Source organism: Cydia splendana, chromosome 7 (assembly GCF_910591565.1).
Source record: "Cydia splendana chromosome 7, ilCydSple1.2, whole genome shotgun sequence".
In the NCBI taxonomy this organism is placed as follows: domain Eukaryota; kingdom Metazoa; phylum Arthropoda; class Insecta; order Lepidoptera; family Tortricidae; genus Cydia; species Cydia splendana.
In genome coordinates, this window is record NC_085966.1 from 10,472,812 (window position 1) to 10,497,833 (window position 25,022).

At 38.5% G+C, this 25,022-nt stretch overlaps 1 protein-coding gene and 1 long non-coding RNA gene across 6 annotated transcripts in view; one reads left to right on the forward strand and one right to left on the reverse strand.

The window, feature by feature from the left end:
- The window catches only part of LOC134792135 (uncharacterized), a 688,366-nt gene that overhangs the window by 461,070 nt on the left and 202,274 nt on the right, over positions 1–25,022 (forward strand). The gene's annotated exons all lie outside the window — the stretch shown is intronic.
- On the reverse strand, positions 1,037–24,726 carry LOC134792127 (guanine nucleotide-binding protein G(q) subunit alpha). 5 transcript variants are annotated; one of them, XM_063763338.1, is made up of 10 exons: positions 24,424–24,725; positions 23,748–23,951; positions 14,222–14,406; positions 11,505–11,659; positions 10,251–10,379; positions 9,969–10,097; positions 8,820–8,949; positions 8,211–8,364; positions 5,141–5,248; positions 1,037–3,529 (listed from the first exon to the last, which is right to left on the reverse strand). In XM_063763338.1, exons 2-10 carry the CDS (start codon positions 23,863–23,865, stop codon positions 3,447–3,449), a joined length of 1,191 nt encoding a protein of 396 aa, XP_063619408.1. In that variant the 5' UTR covers positions 23,866–23,951; positions 24,424–24,725; the 3' UTR covers positions 1,037–3,446. The 5 variants fall into 5 exon arrangements, with proteins under 5 accessions (XP_063619408.1, XP_063619407.1, XP_063619404.1 ...); XM_063763337.1 differs by lacking the exon at positions 10,251–10,379 and having other exon boundaries at positions 24,424–24,726; XM_063763334.1 differs by lacking the exon at positions 9,969–10,097 and having other exon boundaries at positions 24,424–24,724.

Here is a 25,022-nt window from a genome sequence, read left to right on the forward strand (position 1 = left end):
GAACTAATATCCATCAATAGAAACATTAATCGCCCGTTATCATAACATTACTAATATTAACACTACGTGGGGGTTAAGTAAGTCACATAGAGGCATTTATAGACCCGACATACCGATAAGTAAATTTAATCACCGGTAAGGGAGCCAATTATGATGTCGCTGCAATTGTGTTGGCACGTAATGGAATATACCTATTGAACCATATTAGCACAAATAAAAAACAACGGGTTGCACTCAATGAGTTTTCACTTCTGCCGGCACTCCCGGAGTGCAACCCGTCAATGTCATTACATTGTAACAGTTTTTCGATCAGGTCACGTGTCCGTCTTACGTCTTACGAATCTTACGGTCACGTGACCTGTAGCGAGTTTAACAGTTTTTTCCCCATCACAAAAAGTGCACAGCGCCGCTAAAGAAGTTTTCACTCACTTCAAAAAAACTAGTCCACTCCAGTCTCAAATCCTTGGTAAAACTGGATCCAGTTGCACTGCGCGCACAGACACGCAGTCTTTCGTTTTAAGTTGACATTAAAATAATAGTATTTTAATGTAAATGTGTGTTTTATGTAAATTCTCTATTGGTACAGAAAATTGTATATTGCCTTTATCGGGTTATGATTAATTGTTTTCACATAATTGTTAGATCTTCAAAACTTCAGGTTAAATGTGACGTCCCACGAGTAAAGGTACCTTATGGCGGTTGGCGCTTACTACGCGTAGCAGCGTATTCGTATAGGAGTCGTGAATAACAGCGTAAGCGCCTCCCGCAGGCAGGCTAGCATATCAGAACGGTTAAAGCGGATATAACTGCAACTATTTCAGTATAGTTAATTGATTAAGGTATTTCTAACCCAATCTCAAAGGGTAAATACGTGGGCCATACTGAAAGTTTCTGGATTCTGATATATTAAACGACTTATTTTTTCTAAGTGGCCAGTTCCAGGAATTTTCAGTATGCCCTAAGTAGAAGTGATTGCATGAGTTTCTTATTTATAAATTATCTAAAACATCGATCTTGGAAAATTCAAACAACTTGCTAGCTGAAAAAAATTATATTTTATGAGAAATTATAATTTACAATATTTCATACAGGCATCCGTCTTCAGTCGTAAACTTAAGCTAAAACTCTCACAATCTCACGCAAAAGGTAAAGCAACGTTAGACTATAATATAGTTTTAGCAATATTTGTGTAGTCATCGCCCAACCGTAAAATCAAATAGGTAAGAACCGTACCGAGACACGGACCCGGTCCATTCGCGCGGAGACACGCGCGGCGCGGCACGCGGGGCCTCTTAAAATATAACTAATCACCAATACAATAAGTTTCATTGTGCTTTGTTTCCTTTTAACGCTACACTGTAATTGAAGACATTACAAACTCACGTCGGGCGTCTTGTGGACGTCCATTATATAAAACATCAGTCTATAGTGGAACACCGCGGACGTCCCGCGACCCCGCCGGCCGCGCTGGTTGGTGGACCGCGTGCGTGTCGAGGTACTAATGCACAAACCGAAACGTTTCTATGTACAGGGCATACACAGAGATTGCACATCAGTGGTTAACATCGATAAGAAAGTTTCCAATATTGTGCGCTAAGTTTCAATTTCACATAATCTTTGAGCATATCAGACAGCTGTATCTCAATTAAAGCTTTGCTATTGACAAAGTCTGATGTCGTGTGCGTTCAAACGGACCTCTAACGGCGCGATAGAAATAAAGACGTAACAACAAATAAGTTAATACAATAAAATCATATATCTCCATAATAGAAACTATGTTTCTTACTATAAACAAGTAAGTCACTAAATAATAACACGAAGCAACACACTAAATCGATAACATAAATCTCTGAACATGGTAAACAAGTTTAAACGTGTACAAGTACCTATCTTTGTGCTTCACAATATGCCAATAGCAAAACCTGGCACGGAACTGTCAGCTCAATTCACCCAGCACATTTAGACCCAAATGTACAATATATTACATCCATGTGGTAAAAGCGTTCGTGCAAAAAACATTGGTATCGGTTTTTACAAGTCACATTTTCGCTTTATTGAAATCCCTTGGGTTTCTAGTAAAAAAAGTTTATATCAAATGCATCAAAAATGTCCTTAAACACCTAACGTAGTTATCTCCCTATGTTCGACATACGGCTAGCTGTTTGGAATTTATCTCGTACACGGATATTAGGAAGAAACCAAATACACCAGACCACTGCGTACACAAAAAAGCCTACAGTTAACGTAAGACAACTTGCGTCAATTCGTGTAGAAAACACCATATTTAAATATAAACAGCTTAAATAATAACATATATTCAAGTAACAAAATTCAAATGTACAAAAGTAACGTAATATTTCTTTAAATACAATAAATTTATAAACCTTTCAAGCTAACAGAACAAACGGTATGATTTTATAATTATTATGTGCGTAAACTGAATTGGATCAGTGGAGTCGGTCGGTGCGGACAGAGGGCGCCACTGTCGCGTCACACGTTTCTCACCAACGCGGCGACTACCCTCCATCCCCATTAGCCATTCATCGGGAAGACTGAAGTATACTTGATTGCGCACGTCCTCCTAAGGCCATAGACATGTTTGTGCTTTGTAAATTGTATCCTATGAATAAAGTCAGGCCTTAGGCCTCGTTTATACAGATGTATTTAACCTGTGCCTTTCCACGTTCACCTTAAGCGGTTTATAATTACTGGATTTTATAATCCTCTGTTAAGGAATTTAACAAATCGCAGAAATCAAGGTTTACGTCAATGCACGATTGAAAAATACGTCTGTCCTTTGAGGAGATAAGATGAGGTAATCTGTCGGCGCCTCCCTCCGCATCACGCCTACTCCCGCAAGCTCCGGAGCGACAGTAACTCTACGAGACATTTCGTAACTAAAATAAATACGTAATAGTAACACGGAAGCGACCCGATCGATACATTAATAGGAAGTCCTGTGTCGAGCCCGACCCGTGAGGATGATATAAAACACGCGTAAGTTCATTGGACTAGTTTGTTCAAATCCATCCGTCTGGACATAATAAATGTATTCTAATGTAGAAAGATATTATGGCAACAAACTTTACAAAAATCCTAAAACAATGACTAAAAGCAGCTCATGGTTAGCCCAAGACTCGCCATAACTTTTAAAATGCACAATTTAATATTCACCGATACAGACACATACATAAATTGTGAATAACTTCTTCATAAAAAATCATGTCAAAAAACCTGACGCGTCTCGCGCGGCCCGATCTCCGCCGGTAAAATGACTCCAAGGTTAAATGACTTAAATCTATCCTTACTTTCTCATTAAACATTGTAAGTTGAATAAGTTCGTCCATCCGATCTCAGTTCGTGAATGTACACATTCTGCCGTGTGAATTGATGATGTTTAAATTACGTGTTATACACAATCACAGATTTGTGTCGGGGCACGTGGCTTAGACGAGGTTGTACTCCTTCAGGTTGGACTGTAGGATGGTGTCCTTCACCGCGGCGAATACGAACCGGATGTTCTCGGTGTCTGGAACACACAAGGGATAAGTTACAACGGAAAACCAAAACCATTTATATTATCTTTTGTGGACAAACAAATAAGTAAATATTTATTATGATGGGACAACTTTACACACGTCATAATTTTACGCGAAATAGGCAAAATGGTTGCCTATTTGAGGAAAATGGCCTGCAAAACTAAAACTAAGTACACACATCGACCTAGTCCCACATTAACACATTCAATACCACTAAGTGCTACGGGTTACGCTCGTAGCGCGTAGCCACGGTTTCGTCGTATGTAGCGCGTAGTCGCTACGAACAGTGTACCCGACAGTCGGGTTCTTGGTGTTGAATGTGTTAAGCTCAGTAAGGCTTGTGTCGTAGCTACTTATTAGATGACGAGAAAATCATGTTTCTAAAAAAAAATCTTTTGATTTAACTATATAGCGAATGAGGCTAGCCAAGTAAGCCGTTAACTTAAACTTTTCTATAACACTATCCCTCTTAATCATAAAACTTAGCAAACCTGCCTTTCTAACAAAGACAAATGCCAAAATGACCGACAGGAATAAACGATTACCGACGGCTTGTTAAATTTGATAGACTTTTAGGATTATAAATAACGCCATGTCATCATTGTCCAGGACATATAGGGCGCAATAATAAACGATACTGTGTATTCTTTTTTAATTGCCCAATTTATATGAGTGGTGTGTAGTGGCAAATACTCACCACCAATCAACAAAATATTAAGGAGAATTTTATTAAGTAAAATGTTACCTACTCTTCTTGAACAAGTCTCGTTTCGATTTAAGTGGCGTTTCCGTAAATTGATAGGCACCGATAAATTTAAAACCATAGTATCAGTACAATATAATCGATCAACCTTCATAACCGCTAAATTTGGCAATCGATATATCCCAGCATAATCAGTACTAACGTCAATAGGCAAGTGTCAAATGTTGGCTGTTAAATCTCACGAACTACACGAGACCGTGCGTGTTGGAGGGTCTGCCATCTCGTGACCTGAATCGAAAGCTAAAACAATTCACGATTCTAAAGGGCCCCCCACTGATTACCAGTTCGCCGGACGATATCAGCCTGTCAGTTGTTCGGAACTGTCAAATTTTGCGTTTAACTGACAGGCTGATATCGTCCGGCGAACTGGTAATCAGTGGGGGGCCCTTTAGAATCGTGAATTGTATTAGCTGGGTCCCTTAAGCAAGCGCTGCCCCCTATACTTTACGGTGGCTCTATTTCGAATAGTAGGTTCTGCCATCTAGTGGCTTAAATGGAATCTTGACCTAATGCTTCGCGCCAGGGATAGGCCCCGTGCATGAACTATAGGGGACTTGCAACCAGTAATAGATTTTTGGAGCGAGGCGTAAATATGTCGTTTATGCTTCCGATGTAGCCCACAAGATGGCAGAACCTACTATGCACACGGAAACGTACCGACGTGAACGGTAGATGGTGGCACTTGCTTTGGCAATGTACATGTGCATATGTTTCCGATTCAGGCCACAAGATGGCAGACCCTCCAACGCGCACGGTCCCTATAGGGGGCTTCTGGGCGGCCGTCTACAGTTCATGCACGCTCCCTATAAAGAAGTTAGATTAAAAATAGTAGTCTCACCTGTCGCACAAGTAAAATGTGAATAGATGATTTTCTCCGCATCCGGATTGAGGTCCACGAACATCCGCAGGATGAACTCGCGCGCCGTGATGGCGTCGCGCTGCGGACCTGCAGGCGCACACACACAGTCACACTTACAGCACTAGTGATACCAGTAAGTACTACATGAAATAGGTCAGTAGATAAGTTTTGCAATAGACAAATATGAAACCAGGCGGCTTAGCACGGTCGCGTTTTTATCCCTTGTCACCATGCCTGTCACGTTCTAACAAGTATGTAAGTGCGAAAGGGACGCGCATAGTGATAGTCGATAAAAATGGAACCGTGCTGAGCCCGCAGGGGTCGGAAACCGTTATTTGCTCCATACAAAAATACCGGTATTATTACGTTCTTTTTCGTTCTTTGGTTTATTATTTAATTTTTAATGGGACAATCTAATAATACAAAGTTGTTACCTAAATATATGATTCAGTTCTACGTAAAGAGCATAAAGTAATTCAAGGTATTGGGCTATTACGGGGTTTTTAAAAAATACCGGTTCCGAGCCCTGTATGAAACACAGGGGAGGCTTATTACATATACTTTTTAAAACTATATTTCCATAGACAATGTTTGGCGAGAAAACATTTACTTATTAAAAAATAGATTTAAACTTTCTATGAAATGAAAATATTGTACGAAATATTCGTAGTCTTCTCTATCCCACGCCGACATTTTCAAAGTTTAATCTATTTTTTTTACATCATCATATCAGCCAAAGGACGTCCACTGCTGGACACAGGCCTCCCCCAAAGTGCCACAATGACCGGTCTTGCGCCACCCGCATCCAGCGGACTCCCGCGACCTTTACCAGGTCGTCAGTCCACCATGTGGGGGGTCTACCCACGCTGCGCCTTCCGGTACGTGGTCGCCACTCGAGAACCTTTCCGCCCCAATGGCCATCGGTTCTACGGGCAATGTGCCCCGCCCACTGCCACTAAGTTTAGCGATTCGGAGGGCTACATCGGTTACTTTGGTTCTGCTGCGGATGGCCTCATTTCTGAATTTCTGATGCGATCACGCAGAGACTCCCAGCATAGCCCTCTCCATTGCCCTTTGGGTGACTTTGAGCCTTCTTATGAAGCACACATTTTTTTACAAGTAAATTTAAAAAGAAAGTACATATTTTCGCGCCAAACATTGTCTATGGAAATATAGTTTTTAAAAGTATATGTGATAGGCCACCTCTTTGTTTCATATTTGTCTATTGCAAAACTTATCTAGTGACTTATGTAGGTACTAACTACTGAAAGTAGAGATCACGGTCTTCACTTAAACAAACTACGGGAGAGACTAAAGCCCCATTTAGAAGGATCAAGACCTTAAATGCGATTTTCGTTACATTCCGGTATTTGGTCGATCGACTGAATTCATTTTACTCTGTAATTAGAAATGTATCGAATATTGCATGCGAGTTCACGCACCGCGTAAATGGGGCTTAAAGAAAGCATCAAATCAGATGTTCATCGCCTTATTTACGACACAATAGAGATTAATCATGTTCTAGCTTACACCAACAAGTGAAATTCGGCAACCGTTTGTGCTAAAAAAAACCTTAATCATAAGACAAATTAGCTTACCAGACGATACTAGCGCCTACTTTAGCATAGTACACAATAATCATGTGATATACTTTACAACAATCGAAATATAATAGTATAAAATTGTAACGAAATAAAAATTACGAAATGATGTTTCGTACCAAACTAGTACAGAAGAGTACATTACGATACAAGTGCGATAAATAGGAAATTCGAAACGAGTGGCGATAAGTTAAAACACGACCGAAGGGAGTGTTTTATACCGACACGAGTTGCGAATTACTTTTTCGCACGTGTATTGTACTACGTTTTACAGTACATATGGCTCCTCCCTTCGGTCGTGTTTTAATTTATCGCCACTCGTTTCGAATTTCCTATTTGTCGCACTTGTATCGCAAAGTACTATTGCTTTTATGTGCCGGTCATTTTGCAAATTCTAAAAAATATTATCAATAGATTTTTATTTACTTTTTAGTACTATTCCATGCTTATTATATTTCGATCTTAGCAATCTAGCAAAATTTCACAGAAGTGATTTTCAACCTGTCTGTGTCAGTTTTCTTTCTGATACTGTTATCGTACCACGTCTAGACCATGTGGCGGTTCTCGATTAAGACCTGAGTATTTGTAGATATTATTTGTTAGTTCATCTATGACATAACTATGATTGTATAACGAAAATATATTTTAGCCGATGTATTTGCAAGGTACCTTTGTACTGACTTTGACGTGACAAAGTGCACAAGTGCCATTATAAATGTCTTATTTTCATTATTTTGATGGTTATGGTGTCACATCCACTCTATGACTGCAAAGTGTGTGCAGAGGTAGCTTGGTCCGACTTACTGTTGTAGGGCTCAATGTGCAGGTTGAGTCGTAACTCATTAAGCTTTCGCTCGCACTCGCTGCATTCTCACTATAATTTTATAGCCCTACCTGCACGTTAGCTTAGGCCATAAAATAAAATAAAGTCCATCAAGAAAGTAGACTGCACGGCACGCTAAATAAATAAACATACATACAAACTTACATACACTCGGAAATCCTTACTTTCGTTGTAATCAGTGTGATAACCGCGTACGACAGGATTTTAACTCTTACGCCATGCCAGGGATGCGCGACTCCTCGCTTCGGGCAAACTCGGCTCCGTTCGGCTGAACATTGCTCCGAGCAATTATTAGGGTTGACACAACTTGACGTCCCTTTGCGTGCACGACCACAGATAAGATAATGACTTGAATTTTGACAACCCTAAATAGCCGAAAGGGATAGTGCCATACATTAGAAAGGGACAGCATGATTCGACCCTGAACTGCTGTCAAACTTCGGTTTTGTAGGAAGTTTCCTTTTTTTACGGTAGTACTATTATTTATTCTGTGGCCATGCCTATCGTGTGCGGCGCGTCATCGGGAACCTTGTCGGAAGGTTGATATTATGCTACGTTGATATCAACTACATTTCAATATTTTTGCAGCAAGAAATGTACATACCGTCGTATTCGGGGAAGTAGTCGACAAGATGCGAATACATGATTTTCTCCTCCAGCAAGTCCTTCTTGTTGAGGAAGAGGATGACCGACGAATGTTGGAACCAGGGGTACGTGATGATCGTCTTAAACAACGCCTTTGACTCTTCCATTCGGTTCTGGAAACGTGGAAATGTATTCGTTAGTTAAATAGTTACCCTCAACTGGCTTAAGGAGCCATTTGAGGGTTGATTTTGTTTACTTTTATTTAAAACCTAAAGATACGGAGTATAGGACAACCATTATATGATTTCGGTACTTCTAAATGTTAACTCTAACTACCATTATCACTTCTGCAGAGACTAACGAACCTTGGGATTAAATGTCAAAGCGGACTCTGCGCTCCAAAGCAACAGCTCAGGAATGCAATTGGGAAAAGTTATTATTATGAGCTATCTTGCTTACAGGAAAACACAAACATTACGAGTATAATACTGCACTGACCAGTAAGTATCAAAGTAGCATACATTTCCAAAGTTACCTTATAAAACATTTCAAATACTTTTTGTTGTATGTATATAATGGTGCGAGGGGTCCATATAAGAGTAATAAAATAATATATTATGGAACTTACCTCATTTTCAGATTCGAATAAAATTTGATCATATTCACTAAGAGCTACTAAGAATATGATGGAGGTGACGTTTTCAAAACAGTGGATCCACTTCCTTCTCTCGGATCTTTGGCCCCCGACGTCTACCATTCTGTTGGAAAAAATATACATACATTATAATTAAATAATACCTATGCGATTTCCTCTGGTGGTGTTAGTTTCCACGTAATTTAGGGAAAAGGGTCCATGGCAGTAAAAATTGAAAAGTTTGTTTCCCGATTTCTCGAAGGCGGGTCGACTGAGTTGAAAAATTATCTTTTGTTTTATAAGGTGTAACTTTAAAATTAGTCCCATTACCATCACGTCAGGTTTTGATGATGGGAACATGTGAAATAAAGAGAACTCTTTATATATTATTGGATAGTATCATTTGGCGAAGTCTAAGCACAATCACATAATTAGATAAAAAGCATATATTATAATGATAGCATGTTAGACTGTTTATGAAGTAGGTTTTCGTTTATGTATAAGTAGATTATTCTGCATAACTTCTTCTACTGCAGAATATATGTATTTTCACTCAAAATACTTTTCAAAATTTTCGAGTCCTTAAGCAGTGTAAGTATTAGGTACTAAAGTGACACGCAAAAATATAAATATAACACCCACACAACATCGACCAAGCTGTTAAAACAGGAAATAAGCTCAAAACCAGATTATGCTAAAAATATATATTTAAATAAACTAGCAATTTTTCCCAAACTATTATTAATTTACATATAACAAGAACATGTGTATTGATTTACATAAAAATATTGAATATATTGTAACGTAAATTCGTTACGACAATAAAATATTTACTTATTCTAGAAGCTTGTGAAATATTGCGAATAGTTAAATGTTAGTAGTAGAAAAATTAGTGACAATAAAAAGATAAAAACATCATGCACAGGCAGAATAGGGCAATATCGTCAAACCATCCTCACCTCAATTTCGACGGCGCTGGTGAGTAAGGCATACAACTACTACTTACAAGAATGGATTTCGTAGCATGTTATACTGAATATTAAACATCTTTAGGATTTCAGGACCAAATAGCTTAGCGAGACTAACGCAGGGGCTGGACTAGCTTTCTGCAGGGTCACTCCAACTTCACGCGCTGAGACATACCTAAATATGATGCCATCAAGATCAAACGGATACTCAAGGATACCGGTAGTGGGCTGACGCGCGCGGAGGATGTCCTGCTCCGTCGGCAGATAGTCCGCCGCCTCGATTCTGGCCAGATCGCTTAAATAACTGAAATACATCATGCACAACTAAACAAAGCACCTATAAATACGCATGCAGAGCAGACATACACCGATTCTTAAACTATACACCAAAATAGAAGCAAGACTGAAGAGTTCGCAGACATAAAGCGACGCATGCCCCGCAAAGTACAAATGTTACCTAAATCGTATCTCCTCCAAGTCAAAGGGGTATTCTATAATGCCCGTCGTGGGCACTCTCACGCGAAGGATGTCTTGTTCGGTCGGTAAGTAATTGGGTGCCGCCACGCGGTCTATCTCCTGCAAGTAGCTATAGAAAAAAAAACCTCAATCTCTGGCTTCAAAATAACAAATATGGAAGCTAGCTTTAGTGCCGAGCGTCTAAATGGATTTTAAACCAATCACAGCAGTTTGCGAACCACATGGAATTTTAGTTTAAAAACGCGCTGATTAGTCGTATTTAAACGTCAATGTTGCTTGGCATTGCCGGTCCTGACTTTCGTATGCCGATGCTTTCTGGACTATAAAGACAAGTGTCTGAAACGAGTGTTTACGATTGGTGTGTAAACTAAACTGTAAACAGTTTTATTTCAGCAGTAACAATCGACAGTAACGCGCTCAATCTACTGAAGGATTTAATTTCAGAGATTGAATCGAAAGTTTACCAATAAAGGCGTAGCATTATTAATTTGCTTATATGGCAACGACCTATAAAGTCCCCAGAGGAACAAATGGTTTAAGTAAATGGCTGCCATCCACTCAGCTTATTAATTTTAATAATATTACTTTATGACAATAGATAAACTATAGGATCAAATCATGTATGTATATGTATATATGTATATGTGTAATATGTATAATAATGAAATTACTAATAGTGAAGTAATACTACATTCATACAATCTGAATGATGTAATGTTTTGATAGTTACGTATGTTACTACCTTTAACTGTCGATATTACTAGACGCTCAAAGGCATATCGTAAATATTATAGTCGACATTCCACTCATTCAACACAGGTTTCTCGGAAAAGTGAATTATACTTATTTTATGGACATTGCGCTTGCTGTAGAACTGTGTTGAGTCAGAGTGTGACATTAAACTAGGGGACCAATCGCCATCAAATACATTTGAGCGGACATGGTGCTCACAAATATAAATATCACGTCTTTACGTTGAACCTTAAGGACCGATCTACCCAAATTTGACGCAGCGCAAACGCAGTAACGTGTTTTACGTGTTGCATTTTCGACTTACATTTTGTTGTACAAACGATGCGACTTTTTTCCGAGTCGGTCCAGTATTTGATGACTATTGTATTCAGCGAATATTTGTGTCCTGGTCTCTTTCGTCCTCGTAGACAAAAAATGAGACAACAACACCAATCTTCTCTGATTTCCCAACTTATAGACAATAATATACGTATATACATACTATTTGGCAGAGTCAGTGAGCTGGTACTCCCGCCTGCGGTCATAGCACTCCTGAATCCCGTTGTCGGCCCACAGACCTTTGATCGCCTCCACGTACGGACTCTCGAACGTGGTCACGCTCTCAAAGTCGATTGATGATATCAAATCCGCCTTTTCCTGAAAATCATTTGTAATGCGTTAAATATAGGCATTCGTCATATGATCGATTTCTTTCAAGTGAGTAATTACTTCCAGAAACGGTGGGCAGTGAGAGCTGGCGGTTTTATCTGTCTCCTGACGAATACTGAATTTAGGTCAACTATTAGGAAGTCATTAACGCACTAATGGATAACAATGTTTAAAAAATGTTGTTTTGTCAAAACGACTACCTAGAAGTAATAAAAAATCACATCTGTAAGAAGTAAACTCTTCAAGTTTTTTAGGTTCGATAACTTTTAACCTTTCATATGTGTGTATGGTCAAAAATCGTGGGTAAAAACCTCGGTTGTGCTGTAACAAAAAAAAAATCGATCCCTAAATATGCAAAGAGATAACTAAAAATTCGGTCAAGATCCTTATCATACACAGACAAGAGGGTAAACACCAGCTTTAACGTTAACCGGCAGAATAAGTTGTTCAAGGCACCTAAACTGGCCCTGAGTAGTTTTAGAAACGAGGGTTTTTTTTTAACATTTCCTGCATAAAGTCTATATTGCATAAGAACTTGTACTTGTGTAAATCCGATGAGACGTAAGGTTTTGTATTGTTCGCAGGTTGGAAAACACCTACATTTACGGATTATCTACCTACACGCATTAGGAAAACGTTCAGGCTAATGACGAGATCGTTCACTGCTTAAAATACCTATATTTATGTTGTATTACTATTTATTTTAAATTATTTTCTAATACCTATTTATATAGCTATATTTACACGATACATGTATGCGTGAAATGTGACACAATGCGGAAATGAAATCCTAAATCGTACTTTTCCCTATGCTTCGTGTTTTATTTTGGAGTTTCCTAAACTATTATTAATTATCCTAAGCTACTTCTATTCTTGAGAAATGTAACATAATAGGGGTCTACAACTTCTTGTAAATAATGTATAGGAATTCAGATTTGTAATTCAATCTGCTGCCGTTCTGAGACTTCTGAGTGATACTAATTAATACATGAAAAAAATATTAATTTTCCCTGCACTGCAATTATTCTACCTAGATTCTTGACGCGCCTACGCTACCTACAGGTAAAAAATAAAGCAAACTCAAAGCATTATTTCTTTATCTCTTTCTCGCGGCTCATGCCTGGGATCCGCTTGGCAACTAATCCGAAGAATTGGCGTACGCACTAGCTTTTACGAAACCGACTGCCGTCTGACCTTTCAGGAACTACGCCTTATTAGGAATTATCCTGTTTCCTCACGATGATTTCCTTCATCGAATAGCGACTGGTAAATATTAAAATGATATATCGTACATAAGTTCCGAAAAACTCATTGGTACGAGCCGGGGTTTGAACCCGCAACCTCCGGATTGCTTACCGCTAGGGTACCAGCGCTCTAAAGCATTATTTCTTTATGTTGTGTTTTAATATAACCGCTAACATTCGAGCTAGCAGACTGCCGAAATATTTAATCTTATCTGCGAAATGATCTGAACACAAGCACCTACTGCATTTGAGTAGATATCCAAGGCGCGGATCATACTGTCAGCATATAAAAATACCCGGAAAACATTGGATAATTAGCATAGCCCGGTTTTTGAGGGGCAAAATGTACCAGTCCTATAGTGACTAATTAAATATCAACTTACATGCTATCGATATCGATACAAAACTATTTCAATCATAATAAAAAATGTGACTCCTGCGTGAAGTAAATATTATTATTATTAACTAAGAGCGGCAGCTAATATGAATAGCTACATTATATGCATATTTATTTTTATCGCAACTATTTATATAGGTACCTAAATTATCACATCTGACATTGACTCGAGTCACTCTGACGATTTCTAAAATTACATCGAATAATAAATCGAAAATTTAATATGAAGAATTACTTGATTCGCTTAACTTCAAATTCGGGTAAATCTGTCAGATTATGCGATATTCGTATTAAGAAAAGGTAATAGGGTAGATATTTGCTGAGAGATTGGAATGGATTTACCCGAGTTTGAAGTTAAGCGACACACAACATAGGCGATGAGATACGTCCTCATTTTATCGACACGCACCGGCTTGTAATGTAAGTTTTACTTGTCCTCGCACTATTTAAACGGTAAACCAAATTGACCCGTTCAACGATAATTATTACGATAATTAGATTTAAAACCAAATGCAAATGGGTCTGGACGCGAAGTAGAAAATGATATTGCATGCAGTCTTTGCTTTTGCAGATGCCTATATACGTCCAACAGTGTCTATTGTGGACTGCTAACGAGAATAATTTCGAGTTATTGGACCGCCAATATTCTAGCAAGCACTAAACTACAAAAGTTACAAGCTAATATGCACGATGTGAATGTGGTGAAGAGGCCGAAACCATGGAACACGTTATCCAGCGCTGTCCTCTCCATTCATACTCTGGACCACTGGACGACTTGCTACATCTCACAACCACAACCCACGTGACTGAACACACTGAATGTCAACATCTGACTTTATAATTATATTGTTGTAATTTTAATTGATTGACGACTAAATAAAATAAAATAAAATAATCACGATCACTTACTAAATTGGACGGAACCCCGTATTGTATTTTGAGTAGATCCATGGCCCGGATCATACTCTGCATGGCCATGAAGATGTTCTGGTAGACCAGCTTGATGAAGCCCCGCTTGTCATCGTCGCTGTAGCCGGAGCCGTGGATGATTCTCATCTGCTTGATGAATGTCGACTTCCCCGACTCGCCAGTGCCTGGTGAAACAAATTAATTTGTTAAATTCATCGTATTATACCCTCTTAAGGCGCACGGTCCTGTCCTAGCTATAGTACAGTATTAAATACACATATTTATGACACTTTGTCCGTGTCGATATTTAATACCTTGACTGCATACTTACTCAGTTCGGTGAAATTTAAGTCATTTTCAATTGAAGCAGAGTTGCATTTTGTTTTGTATCGTAAAATTTTCCACAAAAAACTTCAACCCTAATTCCTATTCTATAGGTTCAAAATTCACTAGCAAATTTAGAATTTTTGATTTGTATGTCTGAGCCTTAGGGGGATAGTAGTTATAATCCTCAATGGCAACCGAAGTTGTAAAATCACTGTAGGTGTCTTCTGTGGCATCTTGATTCGTAAATAGGTACCTTCATGAGCTTGACTCAAATTTAAATCACATAAACTGAAGAGAAACGGTTTGGAATTTTTCATGCAAAATAACCCGTTTACATTGCTCTCGAGTGTAGTTTGTTTTGTTCCGAAAGTAGACATGATTACAATAATTGCGGAGCGCAGCGCAGATCACCGAGGAGGCAAAATCCCCCGCGATACCGCGAGCGCCCACCAGCGCGACGCCGGCGGCAGGCGCACCAGGGAGCACATAGGCGCATGCCGCGGCATGCCGCCGCCTGCCGCCGCATGTACTCTATCAAAAAGGATTAGTGACTAGTGTGCACGAGTTCTCCCCCGTCGTCGTCCGCCGAGTTGCACCAAGCCTTGCCCTCCCACAGCCCCGCTACCCCGGCGCCCTCGGGGAATCGTACTTTATCGGCGCTTTTGTGACATTTGCTTCGATATTTGTTATTCTTTTTTTTTGCCCGGGTAAATAATGCAGGCTACTTATATTTGTACGGACAGCCAAAAAGGAAGAGGATATACGAAGAAAACTGTAGTTGGATAGCAAAAAAAATTGTGGATATATGTAAATAGATATTTTGCTTAGAAGATGAGTCTAATGTTTAATTGATAAAGAAATAAATTTAAAGAAAAAAAAGTGCGGAGCGTATCGCATGTGCAAACAACGCCTGCAAAGTTTTTTCTGGAATTTCTTTTAGATATAATTTGCTATATTTTTATATTAGGGAAAGTAAGCCCTCACGAGCAAAAACTAAAATTACCGACTATTCAAAAATGTTCTGATGAAAATGATGACTTCGGGCACAGAGAAAAAAGTACATAGAGTGCTCACTCCGTACATCAATTTTGGTACCAAAACGACTATTATTTTCGGAATTATCAGTACTGCTACTTGACAATACATGTTGCGACGACCGAAAAGTCTAATGCTCAACAATTTTCAGCTTATACAATGTAAGTATAATAACCGGATTAACCGGGACTCTATTTTCTACTCCTGCTTGTATATTACGTACATTTTAATTTTTAACAAACAGAGACGTCTGCTAACGATGCTACTAAGCTTAGAATTTTAAAAGTGGAAAAATTACTGCCTTGGGTGAGACTTGAACTCACGGCCTCTGGATACTTGTAAATTGTTGTTCAATACAATTTTCGTGAGTCGCGACACTTGAGTCATCTAGCATCAAGTTGTTGTACGATAACTCCGCTACTAATAACTCGATGCTAGATGTCGACTACGAAAATAATAGTCGTTTTGGTACCAAACCTGATGTATGAAGACTATGGAGTGAGCACTCTATTTTTCTCTATGCTTCAGCCAAACCGCATTTACTGCTTTTTAGCCAAAGTCTGGTTGTGCAATGAGGAAAATGCAACGTCAACGATACACGGTCAGGCATGGCTCACTCCGCGATTTCGTCGCTTTGCTACAGGTAGCTAAAAGTACATCCGTTCCACACCAATTTTGGTGGCTAGCCATAAGCCGCGCGTGGCGCTGTCGCCACCTAGCAGCCATATCTGTCCTGATCGTAATAGGCTCGCTTTGTTAGAGAGTGAGTCTTCTGTACCTAGTACTATTATTTATTCTGTGACACGGTACAGAGTCATGATGCTCTACACTTCCACAGCTTGGCAAAAAAAGAGTAGAAATTAAAATGTGGCAACACTGTAGTGTCGTCCCTTTCAAATCAATTTATATAAGAAAACGGGACGACACTGCAGTGTTGCCACTTTTTAATTTCTACTCTTTTTTGCCAAGCTGTACCTAAGAGACGTCAATATTATGACGTTGCCGCGATAGGTGTAGGTGGGAATATTACTTATGATTTTGACGTAGGTAGTAAAATACTAATCAATTCTGATGTACCTACAAAAAAATTTTTGATTACGCATTTTAGCAATCGCTTTTCGTTCAACATCGTGAGGAAAATTTGCCTTTGCCAATTCTCGGGATCAAGTTGCTCAGCGCACCCCAGGCTCCGCAAGTGAGCCCTAAAATATGGGGACAGCCCTCGGGTGATGATGATGATGTGTCAAAATTTAATTTGGCCCAGACCGGACCCAAACTCAAACGCTAAATGTGACGTTCCACGGGTAAAGGTACCTTTTGGCGGTTGGCGATTACGCTGTTGTTAACCATACCCCAATACTGATGTGGTGCTAAACGCCAACAGCCACAAGGTACCTTTACCCGTGGAACCCGTGGAACGTCACAAATGATTTATCTAAACAGTTGTCATTATTGGGGTCACTACCATGGAAAACTTAGCCAATCTGGTTTTTGATTGAAATTGACTTTTATCTGTGTAGGTATGCACTTGAGTATGACATGGGGCTGGCAGCAGCATTATAGTAGCCACATTGAATATTGTATATGTTAGTTAATTTTTTATATAATAAGTGTTGATTTTTTTTATGATATAGGAGGCAAATGAGCAGACGGATCACCTGATGGTAAGCGATTACCGCCGTACATGAACGTTGTTATTGTGATGTTATTCTTGTGAAGAGGTACTTAATAGAAGGACAGACTAGAGAGAGTTACTTTCACAATATTAGTAGGTACATATATAAGAAAACTTCATAACTTAAATTTATATTTAAATTAATACTTAATAACCAATGGGAACAGATGTATTTTTGTAGTGTGTGGGCAAAGAAAAAGAAAAAAAAGACAGTAGGTATGCCTTGAACTGGTGAGCTTTACTTTCTAATTAGTTAGGAATGATTTGATTAGTGACGGGCGTGGCTAGGCCGACAGACAATGATTTTACTGCATTTTAAACGTGAATGAACTATAGGTAGAAAAGATACAAAAAACTCTTCTTCCTTGTCGTATCCTCATGGCTGAGGGACGTGACGAATGTGGACACTTTTCACCAGTGGTCTCCAAGCCGCCCTGTCTTGGGCCCAGTGCATGCTAGCCTGCAATGTGGCGTTTGTCTCTGACGTTATTCTGTCCGCCCAACGCGTGGCCATACGTCCACCCCTACCCCGAACAAAAAACTATAGGTACTAATAAGCTACAAATCTTTTAAGAATATTCTAAATTTTTTGTTTCTCGTTACTCTAACTATGCTCTCCCTTGAAAGCTAATATAGGATTTATTGTATATTGTATTAAAAAAAAATCCTGATCTAATTAAGTAATTATTCTATAGTCCAGCCATTCTCTAAGTGTGTTCCGCGGAACCCTAGGGTTCCACGACACCCCTGCAGGGGTTCCGCAAGAATTGAGAACACTATGCTTTAGTCGCCTCGAAAAATTTTACTATGCAAAAAACACACTTCTAAAAACTATTGTTTTATTGTAGGGTTCCATCAAGTATTTCGCTTTCCAAAAGGGTTCCGTCAAAAAAAAAGATTGAGAACCGCTGCTATAGTCAATTCAAACCTAACAGAATTACACTAACAAATGAAACAAATATGAGTCCATTATAGCTTGTAAAAATTATAATGTGGCTTTTACTGTTCACTAATTAGTATTAGTAACCTAATGTAAAGGTGTGCCTGTGCCTCACAACAATTTATGGAGCATGTCATACTGCCCGATTCGAACTTTAAGATACGTCTAGATACGATATGGATTAGATATGTCAGTGTCAAAAGTGACGTTTTTGTTTGAAGAAACGTCACATTTGACACTGACACATCTATATCCATATCGTATCTAGACGTAATATTTTATATCTCAAAGTACGAATCAGGCCGATACAGGGTGACCACTTATCATGGGGCAGTTACAGAAAATCTGAAACTACATATATACCAACAACAGTTATGGTAATACGCTTTTAGGAGTCACATATACGTAAATAAAATAAAAAATATGTTTGAATATCATCAAATCTACTAATTTACCAAAGCAAATAATTATTTTGGAAAGTACACAGGTATAAAATTACCCGAAACAAATACATATATCTGGTGTCAATGCCATGTTTGTTGTGGGTATGAATAAAGAAATTATCTATCTATCTAATGTTATATAGCCATCAAGGTTGATAGTAAAACTATAATCTGTCAGACTGGGACTATCTCTTACTTACACCAGTATTATCTTTAAGCTTTTACAGAGGGCACGACTATCCCACTACCATGGTGGCTATTGGACACATTACTCATTTGATAGTTAACCAGTTGACACATGTCAAATAGTTAAAATGTAGATCCATGAAAGTTTACATTTTTAACCAACTTCAAAAAAAAGGAGGAGGTAATCAATTCGACCGTATTTTTTTTGTATGCATGTTACCTCATTGGAAAGGAAGAGGGTAGGCCTTTGCCCAGCAGTGGGACACACACATAGGCAAAAAAAAAATGTTACCTCATAACTCCGTTGGTGAACCAAATTGGAAAAATATTTTTTTTGTTTGAAAGTAAGTAAGTATATAGTTCCAAGTTGGTCCCGTTTTTATCAAATCCCAGTTCTGATGATGATCCATGAGGAATCCAGGGAACTCCTCGATTCTTATAGGCATTTTAATCTATATAGCGATTTTTGTGTTTTCATCAATAAAGCAAGTATTTATGTTTAGAAAAAGTGACATTTAATGAAATGGAACTGCTGATGACGATCAAAACGGAACTCTTTAACGATGCATAGTTCACTTTAGCGATTTTTCCTCTTGGTTAAGTTTACTAAGCCAGTAAGATTTATAAAGAACATTTTTATCAAGGTTTAGTCTGATGATGGATTCCATGAGGGATTGAGGGAACTCCTCAAATCTTATAAGCATACATACAGAGATAATTTGATACAGGAAGCAGCATGGCGTTGTACACCATCTCTACAAACAACGAGTAGACGTGTGGTAAACATTCCTCTTTGCATACGAGAAAAACTTGCAGAAAAAAGAAGACTCAGAAGAGTCTGGCAACTTAATAGACATGTGGAGGACAAGCGGTTATTCCAAAAAGCTGCTCGGGAACTAAAAGCGATGATTGCAGAAAATGAAAACTACACATTTCAACAACAACTTTTGTCACTATCGGCGAAGAAGTGTGATGAGTATTCCTTGTGGAAACTTACAAAACAATTCAAAAGGCCCCAAAAAGCTGTTCCTCCACTGAAATCTCAGTCTGGTACATGGGTTAAAAGTCCCAAAGAAAAAGCCGAACTCTTCGCGCAACACCTTAGCAAAGTTTTTATGCCCAATACTAGCTCAATGACAGACTTCGAACATGAGGTGAAGGCTTCCCTGGAAAGCGATCAACAACTGTCACTGCCTATTCATGCTACTACTCCAAGAGAGCTAAAAAAGGCAATAACAATGCTAAGCAATAAGAAGGCACCTGGTTTCGACTTAATAACGGCAGAAGTTATGAAACACATACCTAAAAAATCTATTGTCTATGTGACTATGCTATTTAATGCCATAATGCGAATACATTATTATCCCAGACTATGGACAGTGTCTCAAATCTGTATGATACCCAAACCTGGAAAAACGCCTATAGACCCAAGCTCCTACAGACCAATTAGTCTTCTACCAATAATGTCAAAACTCTTCGAAAAGCTCTTCCTGCGGAGACTCAAGCCAATCCTAGAGAAAGAAGCTATCATACCCAACCACCAGTTTGGATTTCGAGAACAGCATTCAACAGTAGAACAAGTACATCGTGTGGTAAACAAGATAAAACAATCTTTGGAACAAAAGGAATATTGTGCTGCTGTGTTTCTGGATATCCAGCAAGCATTTGATAGAGTCTGGCATGATGGGCTGTTACATAAACTAAAAATGTTATTACCTAACTCATTTTATATGGTATTAAGATCTTACCTACAAGACAGAAAATTTCAGGTCAAATTTGGCGATGAAGTGTCCCAGTTGTACAGCATCAAAGACTCTGTCCCGCAAGGCTCCGTACTGGGCCCTGTTCTGTACTCAATATTTACGGCTGACCTACCATGTAGTGAAGAAGTGGTAACGGCAACATATGCTGATGATACAGCCTGTCTTGCAAGTCACGTAAACCCGACCATAGCAGCTGAAAAATTACAAACTCATTTATGCAAGATAGAAGAATGGCTTGAAAAGTGGAGAATAAAGCCAAATGTGAGTAAATCAGTACAAATAACATTTACACTACGAAGAGAGAACTGTCCAGCCGTGAACCTGAGAGGAGAACAACTACCTCAAGAAACTTGTGTAAGATACCTTGGTCTTCACTTGGATAGAAGACTAACATGGGCCAACCACATCAAAACAAAGAGAAAAGAAGCAGACCTTCATTACAAGCGCCTGTACTGGCTGATCGGCCGACAATCACCTCTGACACTAACTAATAAAATGCTAGTGTATAAATGCATTATAAAACCCATATGGACATACGGGATTGAACTCTGGGGAACGGCCAGTAACTCAAACCTCGAAATTTTACAAAGGTTTCAGAATAATGTCCTAAGGGCTGTAACATGTGCACCATGGTTTGCAAAAAATACAGAGATACATGAATACGTAAATATTCCAACAATCAAAGAGGAAGTTAACAGATATTGTGTTAAATACAAAGAACGACTAAAAAAACATACAAACGAACTTGCAAGGGACCTGGTAAACACCAATGACAATCCGAGTAGGCTGAAAAGGTGGCAAATACTGCGGCTGGACCAAAGGCACTAGAAGATAAACTCATCAAAGTCAAGAGAGAGTATTTAATGGAATACCTCTCAAAACCCTCAAAACGACAGAACATCTGATTATGGCTAAAACAGCCGATTGCAGATAAAAGAAAGAAAAAAAGAAAAAAAAAAAAAAACATACAGAGATTTCTGTATTTTCATCAACAAACAAAGTATTTACAGTTAAAAAGTGCCATATGATAAAGTGGAACTGCTGATGAAGACTTGAAGTCGGTCTTACGTTTTGTAAAAATATTAATTATTCTATCCACTGTGTTGTTGCTAGTTCTCCCACAATGCACTTTGCACAGCCAATTGTTTATTTTATTCGACCGTTACATAGAGTTGCCACCCAGACTATAAGTTACAGGAACGTGTAGCTATCTCAGCTTATCAGTCTGTAGATAAATTGAGTCAAATTACACAATGTGCAATCTGATCCATTACAGGTAAGTTTGCAAGATTGAACATTATTATATCAAACTCAGACCAGACTCTAAATGCAAATGTAGTTTTCCATAGATTGACTGCCCGGTCTGGCCTAGTGGGTAGTGACAGTGACTGCCCGTCAAGCCAATGGTTCTGGGTTCGAATCCCGGTAAGGGCATTTATTTGTGTGATGAACACAAATATTTGTTACTGAGTCATGGGTTTTTCTATGTATATATCTATATAAGTATGTATATCATCGCCTAGCAACCATAGTACAAGCTTTGCTCAGTTTGGGGCTAGGTTGATCTGTGTAAGATGTCCCCTAACCCCTAATATTTATTAATTATTTATGCTATGTAGGATAAGTATTTTAATCTTGTAAAATATTGAAAAAATTTTCATTAGAACAAAAATGCCCATAAAGTATTGAAAATAAATCCTATTTGAAATAAAAAATGCCCATAGCATCTGCTTTTAGGTTAGTCTGTCACTGACTTAATAAAATTAAACATTTTATCAAATAGGGTGGTCCGGTCCCCAAATGATTATCACAGCAAAAACAAAATAGCAGGAAAGGCAAAGGCCATAAAATCTGGCCAGCTAATAATATATGGTAGAGCCAAAGATCGAACTATGGCCCTCAGAAAAAAAATAGCGAAGACCCTGGAATACGGTATTTGACATTTAGCTATGTAGCATAAATTTACTATCAGTGTTGTTTTTTAGGGTTCCATACCCAAACGGTAAAAACGGGACCCTATTACAAAGACTCCATTGCCCGTGTGTCTGTCACCAGGCTGTATCTCATGAATCGTGATAACTAGACAGTTAAAATTTTCACAGATGATGTATATCTGTTGCCACTATACCATATCCTAAAAAGTACGGAACTCTCGGTGGGCGAGTCCGACTCGCACTTGTCCGGTTTTTTTTTGTTAAGCTAAGGTAAGGTGGCGTAAGACAAACATAGTATATTTTGCTTGGGGCAAGACAAACAAGAGGACTCCATACAAGTGTTTGTCTTGTCCTGGTAATAGTCTTACCCCATCTTACCTTATATTCTTAGATTTCTTGGATCACAAAATAGGTATCGTCTTGGGTCGTCCCATTCGTTTTTCGTCTAGTTCTTAAATTAGTCCTATTATGCTTTCGTCACTCATTCTACATTCGTCACAATCGTCGGTGGCTTTCAATGTAGAATGAGTGACAAAAGCAGAATAGGACTAATTTAAGAACTTGACAAAACACGAATGGGACGACCCAAGACAATACCACAAAATACATTTATGATTAATTCCAAGAAGTTACAATATAGTAGAAATATAGTATTAAGCACTGATCAATAGAAAAAATGTTGCCTGTGAATGATTGTGTAAAATATAAAATTTGCAGTCATAAGCTCAATAAGCTAACACATTATAGATACCTACCAAACTGAAAGTGAGACAACCAAAAAATTCTCAAAGATTGTAGTAAGAAGAATCTTATCTTTAAAAATATTCAGTCTGTAGTTAAGAGTGCGTAGAAGTAGAAAAGTAAAACATATTGGTAATGCAAGGACTTAAAAATTTGACTAATATACTTATGAACTAAAACATAAAATCAACAGGTTCAGACTTTTAAAACAACACTCAAATTGACTGAAAACATGTAGTTTAGAATTTGGCCAAATGCCACAGGTTATAACCACAGCATTCTTGTTTAATTAAAGTCAATGGTTAAAATGCTTAAATTACAAAAGAATTATTTATCCACACTTAAAATATTTGGTATGACCGCTTAAAGGGAAGATTGGCTTATCATTTAGCAACCATTAACATTTCCCTGTATTTTAATTTGTGCCAGGTCACTGTCAAGGTATTCACCAGCATGTTAATTAGAATAAAAAAGTAACTTACCAAGCAGCAGAAGTTTGAGTTCTCTCCTGGCATCACGTTTGTCCTTCCGGAGTACCCGCTCTATTTCTTGGTTGATTCTTTTCTGTTCTTTGGCTTCTTCTGACATGCAGCAGTCCATGTTTCCTCAGGGCGGAGGGCCGCAGTCCTTCCTCGCGCGCGGAGCCCTGTCCTTTCGGCAGGCCTTTCAACCAAGGCACACCACTCCTAGAAAATACATATTTCACATTGACACCTCGCGACTTGAACAAACGTTACGAATTCTCACAATATCACGTACCGACGGCACGACGCGCGAACAACCATCCGAACGCGAAACGATTCAATACTAAAACCGACAATCCGGTCACTGGGTGTGGTGACTTATGATCGGTCATATACATATACACTGCTGTCAACTGCCGACATAAACACTTTGAAATTCGTTTATATACGAGCGTGGAGTCTTAGGAAGCGATCGTATATTCTTGTTATTGTAACTAAATTCAAGAAACCCATGACTATTCCCCCACACGTGTGTATTAATAAGATTAAAACTGTGAGCAAATAGCGGATTGATGATACCTAGGTAATCTACTGATAACTAGAACGGCCTATGTCTAGGTTACGATGTGATTTGCCACTGCATAATAGACGCCGATAGGAACCTCATAGGTGCACTTTCTTACTTGTTACGTACCCGAATGTTTATCCATAGGGCACGATCAAATGTTCCACTTCAAATTATTGCACTAACCACGATTAATCACTCAAGTCATACAACGTCCGCCTCTCTCAATATGGCGCTGGGCGATTTTTGGCGATGTTCTGCGCGTGCGTTGTAAGAGTATTATTAAAATAAAAAAAATGTGAGCCGAAATTCAATCAAGCTGAGGAAAAAATTATAATTGAAAGAAAAGTGTCCGATAGCTGATTTTTTTCCCCACCCGATTATGAAAATCAGATATAATTTTCATTCTCATCAAAATAATTGACAGCTATGATGTATAATGTTGCTCACTTTTTCATAGAAAAATGCAGAAACTTAAATAAATTTAAAGCGACTCTGTATTATTATTTCTGTTTCAGAATAACTTAAAATAATATTTTATGGGAATTAAAACAGTTTTCCCTTTTATTAATAAATATAACAACCTACAGAGGCACGGTCAGAGTCCTACGCCAAGATAAAAAACAAAATTGTCTATGGTAATACTAACTCTCAAGTCAAAAGTCAAAATCGTCGTAGGTAGTCAGCACCTTGAAACACAGTTTTGTCTCTAGTCTATAAAATAACTA